Source organism: Caloenas nicobarica, chromosome 1, assembly GCF_036013445.1.
Source record: "Caloenas nicobarica isolate bCalNic1 chromosome 1, bCalNic1.hap1, whole genome shotgun sequence".
NCBI lineage: Eukaryota > Metazoa > Chordata > Aves > Columbiformes > Columbidae > Caloenas > Caloenas nicobarica.
In genome coordinates this window covers 110,322,583-110,346,429 of record NC_088245.1, presented here as the reverse complement: position 1 = coordinate 110,346,429, position 23,847 = coordinate 110,322,583, and the positions used below count along the sequence as shown (strand labels likewise).

Here is a 23,847-nt window from a genome sequence, read left to right as displayed (position 1 = left end):
GCGGTGCAAGGCCGCCGCCAGCCCCACCGCGGGGCGGAAGCGGCTCAGGCGCGGAGCGGGCCAGCCCCGAGAAGGACCCCCGTGGCCCTCGCGTCGGGTGATGCAACCGGGCCTGCCGCCGCGGCTGCTCCGCGTGCGCCGGCGCCGCCAGAGGCGTGCGCATGCGCGGGGCGGGGCGGGGCGGTGGGAGCGCGCCTCGCGCGTGCGCCGTGCACCTGCCGGCGAGTAACGGTCGTGGCTGAGGGTGGTGGGGGGCGGCCGAGGGCGGGAGGGGCGGGTTGGTCGAAACGCAGCGCTAGGGAGGACGTGCGATGTCACACGCCGCTTTGGGTAACTGCTGCTGAAACAAGCCTCTGGGGAACCCGCGCTTCTAAGTGTTACTGTAGAAAGGGGATTGTCTTTTGTCGGTACGACAGGCCGGCTGGGCCCGCGGTTGCTCTCTGCTAGTGCTGTGTGTGCTGTATATGTAAAATACTGCCATTGCTTTGGCAGAGCGATCTGGACCGGGACCTAGTCTGTCAATAGATGCACTAGAAAAAGGAAATTCAGCCCGTGTTTATGCCTGTGTAACAGCATGGTGATGTAGGTTTATTTGAGGCAGTGAGCGGGAGCGATGCACAAAGGATGGGGTAACATTGAAGCAAGATATGCTTGTATGTATTGGAAATGAACATATCTAATTTGATGTCTGATCATTTTATCTGCTTGAACTGTACAATGTCACTCTGCATATGTTAGTAATCTCTGCTAGCCATGAATCTGATAAGATTTTGAATTTCAACCTTCCTCTCGTTACTGTCTTTTGTAGGTTGAATGTTTAGTGTTAGGGAGACCATATGGATATAAGACCCTGCCCCATGATACAAACAGCTTGAATCTTCTGCATGGAGCAGCTAAAAACCCCACCAAATATGTGCTGTTTTCAGTGTTGAGTATGACATAAATGCTTTAAAAATGGAATTAAAATCCCTGATCCAGTGATGAGAGACAGCTTAGAGGTTCAACAGAGACTAAAGGCCAAATTCACAACCGTCCCTCGTGGAAATTGAATTGTGTTCTTCATGAAAACTTGCTAAATGCATAGGGGATATTGCTACTAATAGGATTGCTTCTATGATTGGAGAATCAAGTTTCAATATAAGTAATCAATTATGTCAAATACATGCACATTCAATAACAGTGGCTTTGCCTACTGAAAGATGTGATGGTTCTTAGATTTTGCGTGGCTAGCTGCTTGGGTCAAAAAGACAAGCTTGGAGGAGACAACAATTGAAACGCTATGATAGAAACCTGTGTGAAACTGGTACGCCTGATTTAACAATACTTGTAACCTCCCACTTTTGCAAATAACTACTATTTCCATTGTTGCCTGATACAAAAGTTAGAACTGAGTTCTGCTGGATATACCTAGAACAAATACATTGCCAGCATTTTTGTTTTCAATAAATGAATATGAAAATGAATATATGAATATGAAATATGAACAAGAAAACTTACGGTATGTGTAATGGCATTGCCAATGACAAAATATATTTTGTCTTGCAATCCAATAATTTTGCGTATTGGTCTGGAAAATAAAATTCAATGTCCAGTCTTTCGTCAGGACATGTGATATTTCAATTCTATATAAAATATATCACTTCTTGGAAAAATAATAGATGCTTATGACTGACATACACAAAGTATTGTGGGAACATGATGCAATACTTGGTTGTAGTTGCTTTGATGTCCAGGCATGTATAATCACTTTTCTATGAAAATGAACTGAAAATACTAGACTCTGTAGTTACTTAGCTGTTTAAATTAGGCAATAATGCAGTGCAATGTAAAATTATAGAAACAGTTTTTGTCATGTTTGCAGCAGCCTTTAGAAAGGGTTTAATCTGTGCCAAGAACTCTACCAGGAATCTGAAAAAAAAATACACAAACTGTTGCTCCTGTTTTAACAATGAGATCATACATTTTATGTATTCTGAGATAGTCTTGTTACTTTGATTGATCTATTTGGGAATATATGTAGTATGAAGAAAAACCAAAAAAGTCTAAAGACTGAAAATGTCTAATTAAAGTAGGTAAAAACGTTTATAGGAGTTGTCAATTATATTATGCATACATGTATAAATTAAACAATGTTTTAAATTACTCAAATTCAGTGGTAAATAGTATATGAATTAACTCAAAAATGTGTGTCCAGAATTTTATTCATTGCAATAGTCTTATTTAAGCCAGTGGGAACTACTTAGAAACTGACTTCATGAAGATGCCTAAATCAGAGGGGTCTGCAAATCTCTATGTAAATTTATATTAACTAAAGTAATGTTGATAACACTGGTCAGTGCCAAGGACCCAAATTTAACAGTCTCACATTTTTATTTAGGAGATGAGAACTGAGGTGTTATTGACATATTTTGATTTTTTTGGTAGTGTGAAGGAGGAGATTCTTTTTTGTTGGTTGGTTTTTGTTTTGGTCTTTTTTGCGTGTGTGCTTTTAAACATGAGAATATGTCAAAGCTGTTTGGCTTTTTTTTTTTTTTTGGCTAGGTTCGAAGTCATCTTCTGTGGCAGTGTGTAGGAGAGACCTGAAGATCATCTTACGCCTCAGCTTGCCACAAACCGCAAACAGCAAAATGACAGTCAGGTAAAACCAAAACAGCCCTGCTTAGCTTTTTCCACCCTCACTGACCTATGAAAGGTGAAAAGTCTGAAGAGGGCAGGATGCATGAAATTTTGGTGCTATCGCTTCTGTGTATGAGAAACTTACTTTCTACTCCAGTTTTTCTTTGCGGAAGCATGAAATATGAGTGAGTACATGGTTGGGGCAGCAGAAGACATGTCCTGTGGGTAAGGGAGAGAATGTCTTTCCTTTGAGACTTAGGTGGCAGGAATGGCGCCTGCCTTGGCACAGCGAGTACATAAAGGTTGATTGTTTAACTGTAAGTGCACAAGTAACAGGTTTTCAAACAGTGGCTGGGGAGATGGGGCAAATTTCCTGCATGAGTTAAATGGATGAGATGGAGTAGTATGAAGTTTACTGAGAAAGGTCAGGTCATTGGGATGAAGGAGTGAATGGCAGCAGGTTGTAGTGTGGAGTAATTAGGCTGTGAGGGAGCAGTAGCAGGGCAAAGTGGGAGTAGCAGTGGGAAGTCTTTTGTGAAGCAGCGCACACGATAGCTGGCTCATTGTGTGAAGCTGTGAAAGGTGGGAAAGATGTTCAGCTTGGGGGTGGCAGCTATAGAGGAGGTACACTCTTGTTTTATAGATCAAGAATGGGGTGGGGGTGGTAACGAGAGACTGAAAATAGGCAACGAAGGGGATGGGAATGGCAATAAACAGGGAGAGGATGGCAGCGTGTGGCCTGCTATTTAAAGCAGTGAGTGACATAGGAGGTGACGGGGAGGTATGTAGCAGGTAGCGAATGGTTTGGGAGTGGCAGCGGCGAACTGAAGGCCCACATAGTTCAGCTCACCTCTTTACAATAAAGTTGCAGTTTGCCAGGCAAAGGCAAGATAGATATAGAAAGGAGGTGATGTTTGTACTGTGGCAAAGCCCCATTTATCCCACGTTGGGCTGCCGTTCCCATCCATGAGCTGCCTGCAGTTGGTTCCTTGAGGGCAGCTACGCTGAGTGTCCGTGGCAGGCAGCCCTGACCTCTCAGGCTCTGGTGAGCTGGTTCTCACACCGGCTGGCAAGGCCACTCCTGGCAGAAGGGAGCAGGGATCGGGCTGCTGCACCTGCGGCCAGCCAGGTGTTGGGAGTTCAGCAAGCTCCTAATGGGTTGCCGTGGCTGGGGTGGTTTGCAGCTCAGCACCCCCATGACGGGGCTGCTGCACCCCAACAGAAGTGATGGCTGCAGGAGCGTTGAGGAAAGGGGCTGTGGTTTGCAGCGGGATCTAGCCTGGAGGCTGAGGGGTGGAGGAGAACAGCGCACCTTTGAGCCACCAATAGTGGACGCTTGCAGTTGAGCATCCTCAGAGCCAGGCGCAGATGATGCTCGTTGGTGCAGTTTTCCCAAGCCCAAACTATATGCGGCCTCCGCTAGGCTCCGGTACGGGGATCCTTGCTCAGGGGCGTGCCCGGTCTCCCCGCGCCTGCCGGTGTGCGGCTGGCCCGGGTCTGGCTCACACTGCAAGGGGCGGGGAGGTGCTGGTCGGGCAGGGAGGGCCGCCCCGAGGCGGGGGAGGTTTGCCGTCCCGGGGGCGCCCCCCGCCCACCTCCGGGCCCGCAGGTGGCGGCGGAAGTGACGGCCGGCGCGGGGTCCCTGTCGCGGGGGAAGATGGCGCCTGCGGCCGTGCTAGGCAGCGCAGAAGGTAAACAAGTGTGAGCGGCGGGGGGCGGGCGGGAGCGGCAGGGACCCCGGGGGCGAGGCCAGGCCAGGCAGGGCTGGGAGCGCCGGTGTCCGGGCGGCGCGGCGCGGTGGGGGGCGGCTCCCCACCTCCTGAGCACGGACCGCGGGGAGGAGGGAGCCCAGGATCCCCCCTTCCTCCTTCGCCGCCGCCTCCTCTTCCTCCCGGCTTTGCCTCAGCCATTGCCCCTCTCTTCAGCCCCCCCGGCGCCACCCTCCGCCGCCGCCCCCGGCTGTATGTTACACGGAGGCCCCCTTCTCCGCCGGTCTAGCGGGAGGAGCCGCGTTTTCAGCGCTGCCGCTGCCGAGAGGTAGGTGAAGCCGCTGCCGGGGCCCCCCGGGCCTTCCCGCTGCCGCTCCCAGCCCCACCGAGGGCGGCCCGGGCCGCCCCTTGGCCCTCAGGGTCACTGCTTTCCCGGCTCCGCCGGCCGAGGCAGGCGGGGGCCGCGAGCCGGGTGCCCGCTGGCGCTGGGGGTGTGGGCGGCGGCGGCGGCGGCACGGCCGAGCCGTACCGGGCGGGCGGGAGCCGTGAAAGCTTGTCGCGCCCGCGGGGCGGCCGCGGCCCCGGCCCCGAGGGCTACTGCGGCGGCACGTCTCTAACGTGTAGCCCGCCTGCCCCGTTCCTCGAGGAGCACGACCCCTGAGGTTTCGCTCATAGCAGAGTAGTGCTAAACGTGACAAACGGACAGGCTGAAGTAGGTCATCTGGGTTCCGACCCTGAAAATGATTATTTCGCGATCAGCAGTATTGGAAGAGAAAAAAGTATCTGTGAGCAGAACGAGTAGATTTACTGCTCAAGATTGGTACTGGAGCTTTGACCTATTTGGTAAATACTTAAATGTTGCTTAAAAATTGAAGTGTTGGTTTTGTGTTTTGTTGGGGTTTTTTAAAATTATTTTTATTTTTTCCTTTAGAAGAAGAATAGGGGAACCATAAAGCTTTTACTGGATGAAAGGGCAGAACTACTGAAGTCTGGCTTCCTGTTAACTTCGTTGTTGTGTATACTTGTTCCTAAAATAATAACCCAGCTCTTTCACCACCATTGCCCCAGTTCACACTCGGATGCCTTTAGCATACCACCATGCGCCAACATACTTTCTGTCTTTTTCCTTCCAACACCTAGCCAACGTGTTTAATTCCTACCACATGTCCTATAAACTTTTCCACTGTCACTCATCTCCTTTCACTTTCTTTAATTATACCCTTTGACTGGTTTGGATCTACACATGTGTTGATTTGCCTTTCAGCAAGGGAAGCAGAACAGATAACTGTTGAGCTCACACTGGAGACACCAGATCTTTTTTGTGTATCTAGCTGCCAACTTGGGGGAAATTTGTAGAAATTAATTATGGTTGAGATTTCTGTCTTTCTGACAAGTGAGGCTGACGTTTGGCAATGAGGTCAGAAGCTCTGTGTCTTGAACAAAAGGCACAATCTCATTAATGTCATTTTCTCAGAAGATGCTAAAATATTAACCAAGTTAGCAATGAATATACAGATAATAACAAAAAAAAAATTGTAAGGGGTAGTTCAACTGTTTTGATTTAGATTAAAATTATTTTTACTGTTGGAGTTTAAATACTACTTGTAGCTTATTAACTTTTTATTATGCTAAAAATTTGTGATGAGTGAGAGTCCAAGCACTTTGATATAAAAAAGTAGGATTAGATTTTTGCTGCTAAGAAATACTTAACTTTCTACTTTTCTGTATAAAATACACCATGATTTTCTTGAAAAATATATTCACAATGAGAAAATCATTCTTACATTTGGAAAAATGAGTCATTATATTAGCCACAAATATGTACATATATAAGGAGCGTTTGCACACTGGATAAAGCAGTCCTGTTCACTTGGAGAGTAGTGGCAAACCTGTAGTTTTCGACACTACTGTCATTTAACTCTTAGATATTAGCGATACAAGTTTTTCTAGTTAAAGACAATTCTCATTCTTATGGATATATTAAGAATATTTTATACTAGGCGTCTGTTCTGGTACCAGTAAATGTAATTGGAAGAGCATTAAGCTGAGCTGAGCTTGCTCTGCATTTGGGAGCAGGTTTTTCTGTACAAGTATAATGATGCGATGATCTTTTAGCCAAATGGCTTAAACTATCTTAATGTCTGTGAAGTATAGTTACATCATCCGCATAATGGACTAATATGATGAGAAACGAATGTATATCTCATTTATGTTAATTCATGAGGCAGAAGCTGAGTTCAGATTCAGTCACGTAAAGTTGAACTGGTCAGGTAACTACAGCTGATGCATATGTCTGGCACTCTTAAATGCTTGTCAAGCATGTACTTTCATCAGAAACCTTTTCATAGGCATCCTAAAGCTTGATTTAAGGGCTGAGCTGGGGAGCATATTTTATTCTCTGGTGACTAGTGTTGTAAAATAGGAAGTTTGACATATAATCGATTAGTATTCATCTAAATTCAGCATATGTGAAAACTGTACTTTTCAACAGTATTTTAAAACAAAATGGTTCTGATCTTTTTTCTGTGTGCTTTTGTAACATTTTTGGATCCTTCTGTGCGGGAAGACTGAGTTGGGTTATACTCTTAAGTTTTTAGGAACAGAGTAGTAGGAGCTGAGAAACCTACCCATTTTGAGTACATGCATATGAGAGCACTAACACATCTGCCTGAGTTAGAGGTTTCTCAAAAAGAAAATGGAACAAAACACTCTCTCCTAGTACTGTACTCTGTGAAGATAGCTACAGACTACTCTGCAGGGTTCTAGCATACTTACAGAATGACATATAGCCATACTGAGCTGAGACACAATCCATACTGAGTTTTAGTATCTTTTGTTATAACTAGTTCTGATAACGCTTCTAGCATAACCATAATGACCTCAGAGGCAGCCGATGTGTTGTAAGTAGTGCCCATTGTTACAAACTAATGCAGATCGCTCAGAGATAGCAACATGGGTAGAGATTGTAAGAGGAGCTGTCATGATCAGATGTGTGCCCCTAAGAAATTCTTCCTGCAGCGTGGACAGTTTTCGGAAGTACCCAAGTTTTAATTTCTAGAGTTCTGGCAGTCTGGTTTCTCTGACTGGCTGCTATTGGTAAGCTCCTAACTCCTCGCTTCTAAAGTAATCCAGTGTTTTCAGAATTCTCAGCATGGATTGGGTGACGTCTTCAGCATGAACCTACCGATGTGTTTTAAAATAAATTGTTTCCCAAACAGCATATTAATTATAAAGGATATTAGATAAAACACATAGAAACCTGATGTGTTTCTTTGTTTCCTACATTTGCAATTGTTGCAGCAATGGAGGGTTTTGATATCCACTGATTATTGATCTATCTCACTTTTACATCATTCCTTCTGTTGCTGTTAGTAGGGGATTATAATAAAAAATGGTGGTTCAGACAAAGTTTAATGCTTTAGTGTCAACCCATGTAAACGAAGGTTTAATTTGGGGGATAAATTATACTGTATAAACATATATTTATGCACTCAGTGCATTCTCACTTACTGCAGTACACTGCATTCAAAGGCCCAGTTTTTAATGAGTACGTGCAGTTGTGAATGTTTTGCTTGTATGTACAAATGCCTGTGTGTATTGTGTTTTCATACATATGTATAACATTTGAGTATGGAGAAACATTTGTGCAGAAAAGTGTGTGTGTTAACAAAATTAGAGTCAAAGAATTCTGCTCAAAGCAGTCTTTGCTATGTACCTCACTAAGTAAAGCATATGTAATGGCTTTAAAATTTGCATTTAAATGCATATATTTAATGCATGGAAAGAATGGGATATATGGAACAGATTATTGGATTTTAAGATGTATTTTAGTACTTCGTTTAACCAAAGTATGGCTCTGTAACTTGTAGATATAGTGCTTCATTATGTGAAAATTTGTTGCTCAACTGTGTTCACATAGGTGCTTTTTCAGAATTTCTGTGAGGTAGGTAGAATGAACAAGTACTTAATCTGCAAACAAAGGGACTTGCTAGTTCTGTCTCAGCATCTCAAATGAGTTAGTAAGGAACAGCAATAGAGGAAAGCAGAAATCTGCCTTTCAGATGGTGTGCTGAGTTGGTATTGGCAATACTTTCCTAGAACAATACATTTCTATCCCTATAAAGTGAATATAAGCTTACGTATTACATATGGGCACTTTTTCAGGAAGTACTGCTGTTGGATAGATTTTTAAATCAAGCAGGGCACGAGCCAGAAGTGGCTATTCCATAATTTCCTTCTCAGTAACCTTTTAGACTCCATTTCTTCTGCTTGTGACTAAGAGCCTCAGACACCCTGAGGAAAAAAGGTTGTTCTTGTTTAGCAAGAAAAAGCAGTCTGGAACAGCGTTTTCAGACTCTTATTACAGCTGCAGAATAAAGATGAGAAATCAGTGTTCCAAGTAAGTGCTTTTACAGTCACAGCAGAGTAGACTCAGAAATGCATAATGTACTAAAAGGGGAAGAAATGTCAGGAACAACTAATAAGGTTAAATGTATTTCTCTTTTGGCTTTTTGGCAGAGAATTTTACTTCCTGTGCTGCATTATACTCTGCAGCTCTAGAATGCACAGAACAATGCAGGATGTCAACTTAAGTTTTTGGTGGTTTTTTGTTTTATTTTTGTGTGGGTTTTTTTTTTTATTTTTTTTTTTTTCTATTCCTTTAGTGTGTATATGTTGGATTTGTGTTTTTCCACTTTTCTTACAGACCACCGTAGGCTATGTGCCTTCCTTAGGATTAAGTGTGCTATTGTGATTGCATGGGCGAAGAAAATCTAACTCTGGATTTTGCATTTTTATTGAAAACATGAAAAAAAATGTTATTGTCCTCTGGGAAATAAGCTGCAGCATTTGAATAGCGCTTAGAATTACATCTAAGATTGCGAGTCTGTGTGTGGGAGGAATGGCATAGCTATGCTTTAGAAAAATGACTTCGTTTGAGAGTATTTTGTATTGCTTTTTTAATATTTGAACTACCACATTGCTATTTGCTTTTGGCTGAGGATATTACCTATAGAAATGAAGATTTTCACCAGTTTATCATAATACACATCTATCTAGTTTCTCAGTCTCTGTGCTGTTTTAACCCCCTCGTGTATTTGCACTGTCCAATACATTTTTGTGTTGTAAAGAAAGACACAGGATGTTTCAAAAAGATGGACCCGATTTCAAAGCAGTGTATTTCATGATGACAACGTGTTACAATTACATGAAAATTTACAAACAGTTTAATGAGTTATCAAGTTTTAGTAACCTTTTAATAAATGCTCTATGTTCCCTCCACCTACTGTACAGACAATTGAGACGACAGTGGTTGCAGAGATACAGCATGTTTCAAAATGATGAACCCAATTTGAAATCACTACATCTCTGCAACCAGGAACTGCCCATGAATGAAACTTTTACCACTTGAAAGGGCCGGGCATAGAGTTTCAAGTGATTACTACTAGATGCCAAGTTTTGTGTACTTAATATAAGCAGGTATGTGAAAAAAAGGATTAGGTTTCTTAAACTCCCACATTGTTAAAACATTCTGAAATAATAATAATTTCATATTGCTGGCGAGTTCATTACCATTGTAGAGTTTTAATATATTTTTATAGAAGAGCCAGTTTTAGGGAGATGTGAAAATTAGACGTCTAGAAGATGTTCCCTAAATGAATTTTTTAATGTATTTTGGTGATTCCTAACACTTTATTTTTTGATAGATTTAAATTCTGAAGAGTAAGCTTGTGTCTTATTGCTATTTAATCAGAATTAAGAGGATGGTTGCAAAAAATGTATTCAGTGTGGTCTGTATGTAAAAGCAACATGATCATAGAATCACAGACTAGCTGAGGTTGGAGGGGACCTCTGGAGGTCATCTAGTTCAATCCTCTTGCTCAGCAGGGCTATCTATGGCCGGTTGCCCAGGACCCTCTGTGATGCTAGTTTTTGGGTTTTGTGTAAATCCTCTGGATTGGGTGCATTTACCCTCTACTATTTGTCTCCGTTACCTTCTCTTACCAACTTTTCCTTTTAGCTTCTTTGAGGTTGGTGAAAAAGGCCTTTTAAAGCTGTGCTAGGTGAAAGTTAATTTCTTTCCTCTTATTTGCAGAGTACCTGTAACGTAATTATCTTAAGTTACGTGAAAGGCCCTAGTATGTGTTTGGAGCTTACTGGTATGGTTCTCCTATGTTGTTCACATACGCAGTAGTGTATGTACTGTTTTGAAGAAATCCCTTCTGTGACATTGCCTCCTGCATGAGCCTGTGTGATGGGAGATTCCATTATTTTCAGATTGATAGATGTTGCTTCAGTCACCTGGGGAATGTTGCTTCATTTCTGGCTCCTTTTTTTGAATATTTCGTTGTGTTATTCTGTTCATGTCTCACATTTGCAAATTCCAGCTGTCCTGTCCCAGCTTTTTCACTGATTTTGAAGCTGAGCCACACATCTTAGTTGGTCTATTGAAGAAACATAACTTACGTAGTTGGCCTGTCAGAGCATCCTTGTAACCTTTGAACCTCTTGGCCAATTTCAAACAAAATTGGGAGATAGTTGTTTCAAGTTGCTGTATATTTTATGAAAACAGGTGGCCCATTTAAAGGAAAGTGACCATTAAATCTCTTAAACAGGATTGAAGTATGAGCTGGACTATTATTAAACATCAGAAAACTGAGGGTGGGAGGAGTTACAAGTGCTCTAGTCAGTTTGTTTCTTTTTGAGGTGGTAAGATTTAGTAATTTTTTTCTTGTCTGCTTTTCTGTAGAATTAGCAACAACTAAGACAAAGACTTAATGGTAATTTTTCTTTCTGGCAGGCATGTGCTGTGCTCAGGAATAGGGGACTCACAATATGGAGCTCCAGAGCAGTTTGCTTTTTCTCTCTGTCTTCAGTGACATTAAGGGGAGTGTGCTATCATGGATACCGGCAAGAAAGCGACTGGATTGTCAGCTTTGTCCTTTTGCTGCTGCTCTTACTTTCAGGAATTTGAATTTTGTTGTGAGACCTTAGTTTTCATGAACACTCCCAGAATTAACTCTACTGTGAACAGAACCTGTCAGCAGGCTTCAACAGCATGGGAGCGCTGCCGATTCCATGAGGTGTGGCTACAAACACCCACTCACCTTTTAGTTTTGCATAGATAAAGAGTATTTCCAGTTTTGTTTCCCAGGATGTGTGCTGATGAATTAAGGAGAGGAGATGATTATCTGTTGATGGAGTCTAATAAAATACATTTCAGTTAAAATGGCAGCAGTTAGGATGTGGTGCTTGAGGAAGTGGGAGTAACATGATAACTGCTTTCTGACATTGTGAAACTTGGGCCAATCTAGAGTCAGTTCTGGTACGCTGTTGTAAAGTTCTATAACCTTGACAATTAGCATTTTCTTAAATCTGTCGATGCTGGTGTTACTTAGCTTTTCATGTAGGTTACCAGTACCAAAACATTATTAACTGTAGGTTTTATAGGAAATTCAGACTTAAATGTACAAATAACTTGAGTATTGCAGTATAATGTAAGAAGAAATAAAGTGAAACAAAAATGTTTGAACCAATTCTAGTAGCTGATCAATGCCAAAAGGGGAAGATGTTACTCTTTGTCCCTACTCCTTCTTGTTTGTGATGTCCTGCCCTCTGCATCAGGGTGATTCTGGTGCTATACCTCCTGCAGTGTCAAGTCAGAAGTCAGCTCACTGATAAGCAGAAAGCTCTCTGATTTTGAGGTTTTGTGTGTGCTGGTGGATGGTGGTGGTTGTGTCATGTGTTGCTATGTGTGTCCTGTGCCTCTGCCTTGGCTTAGTTTTCTGGCAGGTTTATGAGTTGAATTGGCTTTCTAGGGCAGTCTGGCAGAAATGGCTCAAAGTAAGCAGGAAGAGTTCAGACCTCAGAATGACAAGAGGCGCAGAGTGGAACTCGCTATTGCCCTTTGACTAGTCATAAATTGTTAAATTGGTTAAAGCTGCCTCATGCAACTTCACCCTACCTAAACCCAGGGAAGTTGAGCAAGATCATGAGAAATTCCTGGATTTTGAATTGGTTTTGATATAGATTTTTGTTGAATATTTATCTTCCTTAACTTCAACCCTGCTAGTCGTTAATTTCTTTTTGGCTTATTTACAGTTTGACTATAGCTTGCACATAAGTAACACTATGCATCTGCATGTTCAAATGCTTAATAAGCAATTAAGCTTCACTAAACCTAGTATACAGAATATTATTTATTGTGACCTAATCTTGTGAGTGTTTTCTGTTTCCTTAGTATATTGCACTTTATAAATCTCATCACCTAATTAATTCCTATAGTAAGAAACAAGGAGGGGGAAAGGGACTGTGTTACAGAAGTGAGACACATAAACTTACGTAGTATGTCTGAAAATGTTCCGTTTCCTAGAAATAACCTTGAGTAAATGGACATATATTTTTAAAGAGACTAATTTTTTTTTAGGTTATACATTGTACAAATCTACTGGACCTTGTTTCTGAAGTTACAGAAGTTTGGCTTCCTTTCTGAAACCTTTGATATTCAGGACCGGGTGTTTTATTGCTCTCCTGAGCTAAATTCTTTAGAAAGATTGAGGGTGGGATAGGAAGAAAAACATGATAACGTTTTTAGCGTTGCATATTATTTATCTGACCACTAAGTAGCTTGGAGTGAGGAATCACTTTGGCAGTACTGCGTAGTTATTCTTGTTCATTACCTTTTCTTTAAAATGAGAGTATTTGTGGGGGAGAAATATTTAAAGTTGCTTAAGTTGTTCTTTAATGTTTTAAGTTGTTTCTTAAGTTGATTTTTCAGCTGAAGAGAAACCAAAAAGAATGGTGAAGACTTTAAGGTCTTTATAAATGTTGTCTCAGTTAGGATTTATCTGGTCAGAAAGGGCTTGTGATGTTATTAGAAATAACAATTTCTTTTTATTTTTATTTATTTATTTTTTTCTTCCCCCCAGGTGATTCATGGCAGGGGACGTGGAAGGGTTTAGCTCCTCCATCCATGACACCAGTGTCTCTGCTGGATTCAGAGCACTGTATGAGGAGGGATTGCTTCTTGATGTCACACTTGTCATTGAAGACCACCAATTTCAGGCCCATAAAGCACTGCTTGCCACCCAGAGTGATTACTTCAGGATTATGTTCACAGCTGATATGCGAGAACGAGATCAGGACAAAATCCATTTGAAAGGTCTGACAGCTACAGGCTTCAGTCATGTCCTCCAGTTCATGTACTATGGAACTATTGAACTGAGTATGAGCACTGTTCATGAAATCCTTCAGGCTGCAATGTATGTCCAGCTTATAGAGGTGGTGAAATTTTGCTGCTCTTTTCTCTTAGCTAAAATCTGCTTAGAAAACTGTGCAGAAATTATGAGACTTCTGGATGATTTTGGTGTAAACATCGAAGGGGTCAGGGAAAAATTGGACTCCTTTCTGCTAGAGAATTTTGTGCCACTCATGTCCAGACCTGACTTCCTTTCATATCTGAGCTTTGAGAAGCTCATGTCTTACTTGGATAATGATCATCTGAGCAGGTTTCCAGAGATAGAGCTGTATGAAGCTGTTCAGGCCTGGCTGCGCCACGATAGAAGACGCTGGAGGCATACGGACACCATCATTCAGAACATCAGGTTTTGTTTGATGACACCATCCAGTGTTTTTGAGAAGGTTGGTGCATTTGAAAAGCAATAGACAGGATTCATCTTTTAGCTAGGGCAGCATGCCATTAAATAGGTAAGATTCCCAAACCTGTCAGGAGGAATAAAAAGATAGCATTTATTTTTCTAATAAACCCATAGAAGACAAACATCTAAATGTATTGTCATCTGATTATTAGACAATGGCATGTACAGTGGCTGGAGAACAGGTAGGTTTATAAAACATGTTTTTAAGTGACTTCATTTGGAAAGGACAGTCGTTCTTACTGTTTTCCACAAGTTGCTTCTTGCTCTCCAGAGGTTTTACAGCTGCATACAGTATGTAGGGCATATGTCATTAGAATTGTTATCAATATAATCAAAACGTAGTTACTGTAGATTTTATATGTTTTAAGTACAGATGTTTTTATTTACAAATGAAAACTAGCATCTGCTGTTAAATCTGCAGGGTGTTTTTGTTGTTGTTTCTTCAGTGCTTGTGCTGTTACACAGCAGTTGGAAATAAGCCCTGATCCTGCGAAGTTACCTACATTTGGTTCTACATAAGGCACATAATACAATCGAAAGTTATTGGCAGTGTGAAATGTGATGATTTACTGTAAATATCAGAGGAATCTTTGTAACAGGTGATCTAAAATTCAACTGATCATTGTATGTATTTAGGTTAAAAGAGAACATGCTTTTTTCTACTGTTCTGTTGAATAATAGACAAAAAAAATTGTTTTCTAATTCCTGATAATCCCTGAGTATTTGTCAACAGTAGAGGATCACGAAACTTTGTAAGCAGCTCTCTCGCAGGCTAGTGATGGTAAGAGTATTCAGGTTAGGAATTACTTAAACTGTGCTGGTTTGTTTTAATGAGGTTCATTTTGTGTGATAAGATACAACTTGTGTTTTTTTCACCTCTCAGTGAATTAATAGGATTTAAAATTGTGTTTTTGTCAGGCTTCTTAAAATTATTTTCCCCGTATATTTTTACTTTAGTATCTAGTGAATATACAGATAAGGTGGTATTGTTCTTGGTGATTTTAAGGGCTACTTGATCATTTAAACAGTAATACTTACACTTATTTGTATTTTAAATTATAAAAGCTATTAATTACCTCAGAGACTAGTGAGTTTTTATATTTTGGATTTTTTTGTGTGTGAATTAAGTAAAGGACGTAATAATACATAAAAATACATTTATGATCCTCTATTAGCCTACAGGCATAAACAAAATAAATGCCCAAACGTGTTTTAGAAGGGTAATGTAATATTTATTGGGTTAAAATATTTCCAACTCGTAAGAGCTGAACTCTGCAAGATACTGTGTAGTGTCTTGTTTTTAATAACGTTTTTACCTTATCACATCATTTAAGCCCTTCAGTAGGAAAACTGGTAGGATTCAGAGAGTATTCTTGAGGTCAGTCTAATGGGGTAAGACTCGTGTGAAAGAGCCTGCTTCAGCTCTTTGAGTTTTTGGGATACAAGTTCAAGCATCAAGCTGTATTGGTTTAAATTTCTGTAACTGCAAGTGAAAAGTATGTTAGTCTTCAGCATTACATTTACATATAACTTCTGGGGCTGGTTTTGCTATCAGTGGTATCAGTCCTGCATACAGGGCTGCTCATATTTTATCTTGACAGCTACTAAATGGCCAGATAGGTAGATTCTAGGGACAGAAGTAATTTTCAGCGTCCCGGTTTAGGTACCCACATGTAATAAAAAGCTTTATCTGTGAGTGCACTTCCCAATAATCGTAAATGGGAACAGAGAGAAGCTAGTGCGGATTCTGGAGTAGGACAAGGCGGCAGAGGGAAGGCCAGCTAAGTAAGTATGTCATTTGTTGCTGAAGCGAGGAACGTATTTGTGTTTTGCCCTGGCTAGGGAGCATTGAGTAATCCAGCGTGACAAGTGACAAAAGACAACACAGTTGGAGCTAACATCAAAATATAGATCACGTTTTTTTTTTTTTTTAAATAAAAGAATGTGTCTATTAATTGTTCTGGAGGTAACCTGAGGAGAACTCTCATCTGTGTGTAGAAAGTGGAAAATATTGGTAAAACTGCTCTTTTTTGGAGATCCACAAACAGAATTCATCCTTTTCCTGAAGCCAGCACATACTAAATGCCTGCGTGAATGTACCAAATACAATCTGAGGTTGACTCTTACAGTTCAGTGAACTCTGTATTTGCTATACACTGGCTGGCTCGTCATATGTATTCTTATGTAATCTTTCTAATACGCATTTTTAAGATGCCTGTCATTGTAGTATATAAATAACTTATGTAATTTAACTTTGTAAGTCACAGTAAGGATACCTTTGGCCTCTTAAACCATTCTATTTCTTAGGTGGTTTTTTTAAGAGATTTACAATCTGAGTGGGATTTTTCTGTCCATTTAAAAATAAATTGATGAGAGATTCCAAATTTATACCTTGAGGCTGATGTGCATTTGGAGTGAAGGTGCAGCCTGTTTGCTTAGTCTAAATCGTTCTGCTTCTGAAGTATGAAGCCCTTAAAATAAATATAGATGTATGAGGGAAGATGGAAATATAAATGAAGTAAGGGTTTGGCAAATAGTTAGAAAATAAAGGCAGACTGTATGCAGAGAAGCACAAGTTCCACTATCTGTGTTACACTTTCCTTTATATGAAACATATCCATGACTCTGTAAATCTTGAGGAAGATTGGAGATAAAAGTTAGAGGGCATTTCTCCTAGATTGTTGGTTTCATCTGTGTATTATTGTAGACCACCATGTCATGACTTCCCTTCATAAATTGAATTTAAGCTCCATTTAGTTTCTGTGTACTGCTTAAATTGAAGTGGTGTTTCAAAACCTCTGTCCTTAAAATAGGAAGGGTATTTTTTGGTGTCCATTCTGTAGGATTTGTTATGACTAGCCCATGATTTATACTCTGATTTATAAATTCCCAGCTTAAATCAGAAACTTACTAATTGCTGGGTGCTTCTGCTTTACAGGAAGGATGAATAGCATGTTATCTTTGAGTACGTGCCTAGAAAATAGAAAATTTTGAGAAGATGTCAGTGTTATGTTGTTGTGACTTTACCTTTGATAAATGTGTTTGGATTAAGTGTGTTAACGTTTTGATAATGTTTGTTGACAAACTTAAAATTGTGCTTAGAATATGGCCAGAGATAAGTAGGTGTGTAAAATAATAAGGATGCTTGTTAGTAGGGTTGATGGATCTTTAGTTTTGATCCAACTTAATCTCTAGTAATTTTTTTTTTTCAAGTAAAAGAAAGAATTTACCCTCTAGAAGTCTGACACAGACACCATCGTTATTCATTTAAAAGGTGTGTAGCATAGCTTCTATATTCCTAGTAGTTGAGTTTGAGTTGCATCACGTACACATTCAGAATTGGCAGTTTTAGAGAACTTTAGTAAGCACAATTTTATAACCTTTGAAATAGTTCTCTGCTTGTATGACTAGGGATGATAGTCACCTTATGAGCCCCCCAGATTTTTCAGTGTTTTTTACCAGTTCTGCAGAAGGAACCAAGCTAATATCTACTGCATATAATAACATGTTAAGATTTAGTTTCCAGGTGTACAAATAATAGATGTTTTGTTTGGGCACTTCAAAAGTAGCCTTTCTTTGTGGTTTTGAAAGCTTTTTCCTAAAAGCCCAAGTAACAAAAATACAAATAGAGCAATAGCTGTTAATAGGTGTATGGGGAAAAAAAAAAAAGCTACGTGCCAAAGTCAAACTTGTGTTACAGAACATTTACCTTGCATTTCATTACTCTTCCTGCAGCTTATTAATTTGCTTAATAGTTTTTAGGGGAGGGAAGATGATGAACATAACATGGGGTACATCTGATCTTCTGTAGGGATCACTTTTCAAATTAGAAACTAATGGTTTACATTTTTTGCTTTACTTTTTCATAGAATGTATATGGAAAACTCTGAAACTTGCGTAGCTGCTACAACTAGAAAAGCATGCCTTGCAATACAGCAGAAAAATAGGCTATGATTAATAGCTATATTCATTTGAAAGGCCAGCAGTTTTTACTGAGTGTTTAACTGATTCGAAATGAAGAAGAAAAAAGACATTCAAGCTCAAATTGACTATGGCTGGAGGGATGGTGGTGATTTTGGTGAAGTCTTGGTGGTTTTGATATTGACTACCTAAGGGGTGAGTAGAAGGCTGGGTGTTTTTAATTATTTTGTTCATCGTTTTTTTTTAAAGGAATAACACATTTGATTTTGTTTATGCTGTTCCCCGTCTGCATAGCTAAAAGTCCAACTGTGAACCACTGGAACTGGTAGATGATGCAATGAGATAGTTCTTATTAGAGCTCTTTAGGGAGCTCTTACATTAGAGCTGTGTCCCAGCAGAACCTCTCTAAGAAGGTTATGTCCAGAAAACTGTAGAGAAAGAATTGGAAAGAATGTAGAAATCGCATGAGCAAAGATTTAGCACTTGGGTTATATTCCTCTTTTACAATAAGACTGGGGTTGGTAAGGAAGTCCAACTTAAACTTTGAGACCCTTCAGCAGGATAACAGAATAGTCTTTCTTTAAACTTTGAAAATGCTATGAAGCATTTGTATTTTTTTATCAGTTGAGAATTGTTGACATACTGTTAAGAACACACCTTTGGTTTTACTTCAAGTTTCATTATGGTTAGTGTACATTTCCATCTGTTTTGCATGTTTTGTAGAAACTTGTGTGGGTTTTGTCTGATTTAGTATGTTGGTAATTAGGTGCATGTTCCTTTTAGAGCTGCTTTTTTTCTGAATGTTGTAAAAATTCCTAATGATTATGTATTTTCATCCTCATCTCTTCAAGATTGAGCTTGCAGATAGGTTCCCCACAAACTTCAGTCTGAAAGAGTTGTTTATAACTGGTAGTTGTGTTTGCCTCTTGTTGTCTTTGTGGTTTAAAGAATAAGGTATGTGGTTAAGGATCAGGGCTTTGTTTTGATGTTAGTGTCTTGGTCAAGATAAGTAGTAGTAAACTACTAATAGATTGATTCCCTGGTCTTGAGATTCTGTCTCTGGAATTAGAGATGCTCCTTGTTTCCTTTTGCATGTTCTCATGGGGTGAGATTTAGACTATGTGAAGGAGCAGAGTGAGGGTATGTTATGTGAGGCTTATTTTAATTCCAGTTTCTGGCTGGCATTTCTACTTCAAGATCTAAAGGCAGAGTTGTAAATGTTGTGAGGGAAAGAAAAAACATTCTTCATTTCTGCCAGGCTTTGCTGGCATGCTTCACGCTCTAAGCATTTTGATCCTGTTGTCTTCCTTAATCATCCAAGAAAATTTGAAATGCATATAGGTGGAACAAAAATCGTTCATCTTTAATTCCAAAAGTGGTGGCTGCAGATTGGGAATGTGTGAAATAGTTGTGCTGTTATGGAATTTGAAAGTTACTTTTAAGGATAAAGTAACCCATCCATGATTCTTTATTTTAACTTCCTCTTTCATTTTTTTTTTAACCTTTAATTCTTTCTGTACTTTTACCACTTTTCTTTCTGTGGTTCTCTCTGCCACTCCTCCCCCCAGCGTATTTTCTGGAATTTATGTTCAATTTTTTCAGTCAGGCAAGGTATGGTTTATTCTAACAAATGCCATATGAGCAGATCTCCTGTGTTTGTATGATTTATTCTTTATTTTCAATAAGAAAATAGATCTGTTATTCCCCAGAAGAGTTGGGCTTTGCTGTGTGTGTTTTATAAGCACTATACCTAAGTAAACCTTTTTGCTTTGTCATCACCCCTGGTAAAAACAGTAGAAGGAAGTTAGATATTGCCCCAAAAATAGTATATGCAATCTGCATGTGACCACCCTCTTTTTCCAAGCAAAGATAAGTTGAATTTGTCAAGATGAAGTGGGGAAAAGAAAAAGTTTAAATAAAAACATAAAATCACTGTAACTCTTGAGCTATGCAGTACTTTACAATGGTAGATTAGTATTCAGGGTTTTTTGAAAATCTGGTGTGTAAAAACAATCTCAAAATCTGTGTGAATCATGTGAAATAATAGGGTAAAGATTTTTAAAAAATGTTTATTTGACAGCAGAATGTCTTAATTACTGTACAAGGAAGAGAAATTATTAACAGAAAGCTAACAAAATTTGAAGAGTGTGTATATATGGAACGAGCAACTACTTTATTCACAAGGTATAAAGAACATTCATTTCCAAATTGCTTTTCATACACATGAAAACTCACACTGCCACCCCTTAGGTAAGTGGTGGTCCAGACTTGTCCCTTGGGACAGGGAATAGGAGGGGGTGGGGGAACAGATATTGAAAAATAGTTACCTTGTGGTCACTTTGAAATTTCAAAGAGGCCTGACATTTTTTCAAAGCATTGCCTCTCTTTTTGGAGCTGGTGGGAACTAAAGGCATTTGAAATGTTTTTGAAAGCAATCCAGTTTTATCTGAAAGAAACTGGGATTTAGGATCAAGTCTGATAGCAGATTTGTGGATTTGGCAATATCAAGCAGGTGTTTGTTTGTTTTAGAAGTGTAATTCAGAATGCTGTGTTAGACCAGATGGTACAGAAGGAGTGAAGCCTCTCTGATGAGAATCACACAGTGACCTGAGGGCTGCCTGGAGCCAGATTTATCAAAGTGTTCAAGACAGTGATGTGTTTCGGTGTTGTCTCAGGAACTTAAATTGGCTTAGATAATAGAAAGAGTCCTGGAAAGGTAAATTTTCACAATCTCCCCCCCACCAACTCCTATAAAACTGAGCAGGGGACAGCTCTTTTCAAATTGAGATGGCGCTGAGAAGGAACACTTCGCTACTCTGCGGTAATTCAAAGGTTGGAACTCTTACCTGGGAAGTGGAAGTTCAAACCTGCCTCCACAGTTTACCAAATAAATGTACAACCAAATAGATTGACATGATGTGTTAACGGTGTTCACTGTCATGTGGAGACTCACAGAGGGGAAACCATAAGGTAACCATCATGACAGGTGGTTAGTGCAATCATGTGTTCTGAAGGAAAGATTTGAGTACCTTCCCTTCCCACCTCACCCCAGTTAAATAGCCTGTTGAGCAGAGCCTAGCATTTGGGGATACCTGCTTGGGCTTCATTATGAGAATTTAGCAGAAATTAGGCTTGGTAAACACAGAATGGGTGTGTAGAATGTTTTTCAATATCAGGAAAATAGTGCATTTTTAATTTAGGTGCTTTATAGATTAAGCAGAAGATGAACAGAGGCTTTTATGGGGGAGAAGGAATAATGATTTTTAGACTTGGGGATTTCAGTTGTGCCTAATTCCATCTTAAATTCTGCATGTGAGTATTCTGCTGAAAACGTTAGTCACTGCTGTTAATCACTAAATTGCCTTCTGGATTTTGGATAACAGTACGTTATTAAACCCTCTATGCACAAATGCAATTGCTGTCAAGATTGCCTGAATGAAACTAAGAAAAATAATGTAATGATACATAGTCATTTAGGTTTTCTGTTTCTCTTGGTCGGAATTTTAATATCTTTTAAATGTATTCATAGGTAAAAACATCAGAGTTTTATCGATACTCCCGGCAGCTGCGACATGAGGTTGACCAAGCCATGAATTACTTTCATAGCGTTCACCAACAGCCTTTGATGGAAATGAAATCGAACAAAATTCGTTCTGCCAAACCCCAGACTGCAGTATTTAGAGGAATGATAGGACACAGTATGGTAAACAGTAAAATTCTTCTCTTGCACAAACCAAGGATCTGGTGGGAACTAGAGGGTCCTCAAGTACCTTTACGACCAGACTGCCTTGCCATTGTGAATAACTTTGTGTTCCTATTAGGTGGGGAAGAACTGGGGCCAGATGGTGAGTTTCATGCTTCGTCCAAAGTGTTTAGATATGATCCAAGACAGAACACTTGGTTACGAATGGCAGACATGTCTGTTCCACGTTCTGAGTTTGCTGTTGGAGTTATTGGGAGGTATGTTTATGCAGTGGCTGGGAGAACCAGGGATGAAACATTTTACTCAACTGAACGGTATGATATTACTGAAGATAAATGGGAATTTGTGGATCCCTATCCAGTCAATAAATACGGACATGAAGGGACTGTGCTTGGTAACAAGTTGTATATCACTGGTGGAATTACGTCGTCTTCAACTTCTAAGCAAGTGTGTGTGTTTGATCCCAGTAAAGAAGGGACAGTAGAGCAGCGCACAAGGAGAACTCAAGTGGTCACTAACTGTTGGGAGAACAAATGCAAAATGAATTATGCAAGATGCTTTCACAAAATGATTTCTTATAATGGTAAGCTTTATGTCTTTGGTGGTGTCTGTGTGATCCTAAGGGCCTCCTTTGAATCTCAAGGATGTCCTTCTACAGAAGTTTATGACCCAGATACTGATCAATGGACTATATTGGCTTCTATGCCAATTGGTAGGAGTGGTCATGGTGTAGCTGTTCTGGACAAACAGATAATGGTTCTTGGAGGCCTTTGTTACAATGGTCATTACAGTGATTCGATTCTCACCTTTGATCCAGAGGAAAACAAATGGAAAGAAGATGAATATCCAAGAATGCCGTGCAAGCTGGATGGCTTACAAGTCTGCAGCTTGCACTTCCCTGAGTATGTTTTGGAGCACGTTAGACGTTGCAGCTAAACCAGAATGAACAACTTAATAAAATACAAAAAGCTATACATAATTTGTCAAAAAATACAAACCAGCTGAATTCCTTCAGAGACATTACCTTGTGTTATAAGAGCAACTGCTAAATGCTTAAGAGAAACAGGATATACAGGGAGAGTACTTACCAAGTTCATTAGAAAAGCCAGTAGTTGGTCTGATATTGTAAAAGCTTTGTGTTTGTTTGTTTCCTTTTTTAACAAACATAATTGTAAGTAGGGGAAAGAAAAACATATTTTTGAGTGTTGTTACTTTTTTTTTAAATGGCCATTATACCACTATGCTTCTGAAGTCAGTGGAGTTAAACAAAATATTTGTGGAAGGAAGGCTCTCTTTTCATTTTTTTTATCAAGCATCAAAATAAAGCTCATCATCTGTACTAGGTTACAAGGAGGTTTAAAAGAACAAAACAAAACCATTTCTGTATTTTATGTTGTCTTTTTGATACTTTTCCCATTAATTGCAAGGTATTTTCAAATCTTCTAGCTGGTTTTGTTTTCCCTTATGTATGTTGAAGAATAATCTTAACCTCTTTGCATGGCCTTCTTCCTGGTTTTGTACAGTAGTACCAGTAAGTCTGCCCAAAATGCAAATCACACATTTTCTACTACATTGAAAATGAAAAATTTTTACATTCAAAACACTATTTCTGTGCTGCCTTCTATTGTCTGCATTGCATTTGCTGGTGAGTAAAAATGTGTACACACATGCATACACTATAAAAACCGTCTATAAATACATTTTTTTATGTGCAGTTACAATATTATATTTTAACTAGTGCACAGATTCAGCCATATCTGTTTAATTTAAGGTATAGTACTATCCTTTAATGAGCTAAATAATTTGAAGTTATTAAGTAACTGGAGGCCTCATTTGGTATCGAAGTATCTTTAGTATATACTGATTGATTCAGTAACTTTAAACTCTTTATATCAATGCTACATAATGAACTGTTGATAATTTGTTATTTTATAAATTATTTTTAAAAAGTAAACACATCTGAGTTTCCTTTATGTTTGAATGTGCTGCCCAGTCTTCTTTTTTATGAAAATGGAAAATAAGCAAATGCTCAGCACTGCTTTGACCCACAGGTATTTTCAGAACTGGATAAACTACAGTTTATTCTCAGTACTTTGCTTGTATTGCTTCTTCAATATGAGTATTTTGTTTGTACTCATATTGAAGTGGTATAATCTTGATTATTATTTTAATTATTGACTGCTGTGAACTACTGTGTTTTGAAAAAGTGGAGTTAGGTGATTGGATGGTTAGTACCATTTAT

The 23,847-nt window shown here is 39.6% G+C and overlaps 1 protein-coding gene across 5 annotated transcripts; it reads left to right on the top strand.

The window, feature by feature from the left end:
* The first annotated feature begins 496 nt into the window (after positions 1–496).
* KLHL15 (kelch like family member 15) lies at positions 497–23,496 on the top strand. 5 transcript variants are annotated; one of them, XM_065653214.1, is made up of 5 exons: positions 497–1,303; positions 2,542–2,638; positions 4,542–4,653; positions 13,253–13,964; positions 21,432–23,496. In XM_065653214.1, exons 4-5 carry the CDS (start codon positions 13,260–13,262, stop codon positions 22,539–22,541), a joined length of 1,815 nt encoding a protein of 604 aa, XP_065509286.1. In that variant the 5' UTR covers positions 497–1,303; positions 2,542–2,638; positions 4,542–4,653; positions 13,253–13,259; the 3' UTR covers positions 22,542–23,496. The 5 variants fall into 5 exon arrangements, with proteins under 5 accessions (XP_065509286.1, XP_065509293.1, XP_065509280.1 ...); XM_065653221.1 differs by lacking the exon at positions 4,542–4,653 and having other exon boundaries at positions 497–653; XM_065653208.1 differs by lacking the exon at positions 4,542–4,653.
* Positions 23,497–23,847: the final 351 nt, after the last annotated feature.

Excerpts from the sequence above, each read along its gene's own strand:
- KLHL15 (XM_065653221.1), top strand. The coding sequence starts at position 13,260 with ATGGCAGGGGACGTGGAAGGGTTTAGCTCCTCCATCCATGACACCAGT. Across the intron at positions 13,965-21,431 it reads CATCCAGTGTTTTTGAGAAG|GTAAAAACATCAGAGTTTTA; the intron begins GTTGGTGCATTT and ends ATGTATTCATAG.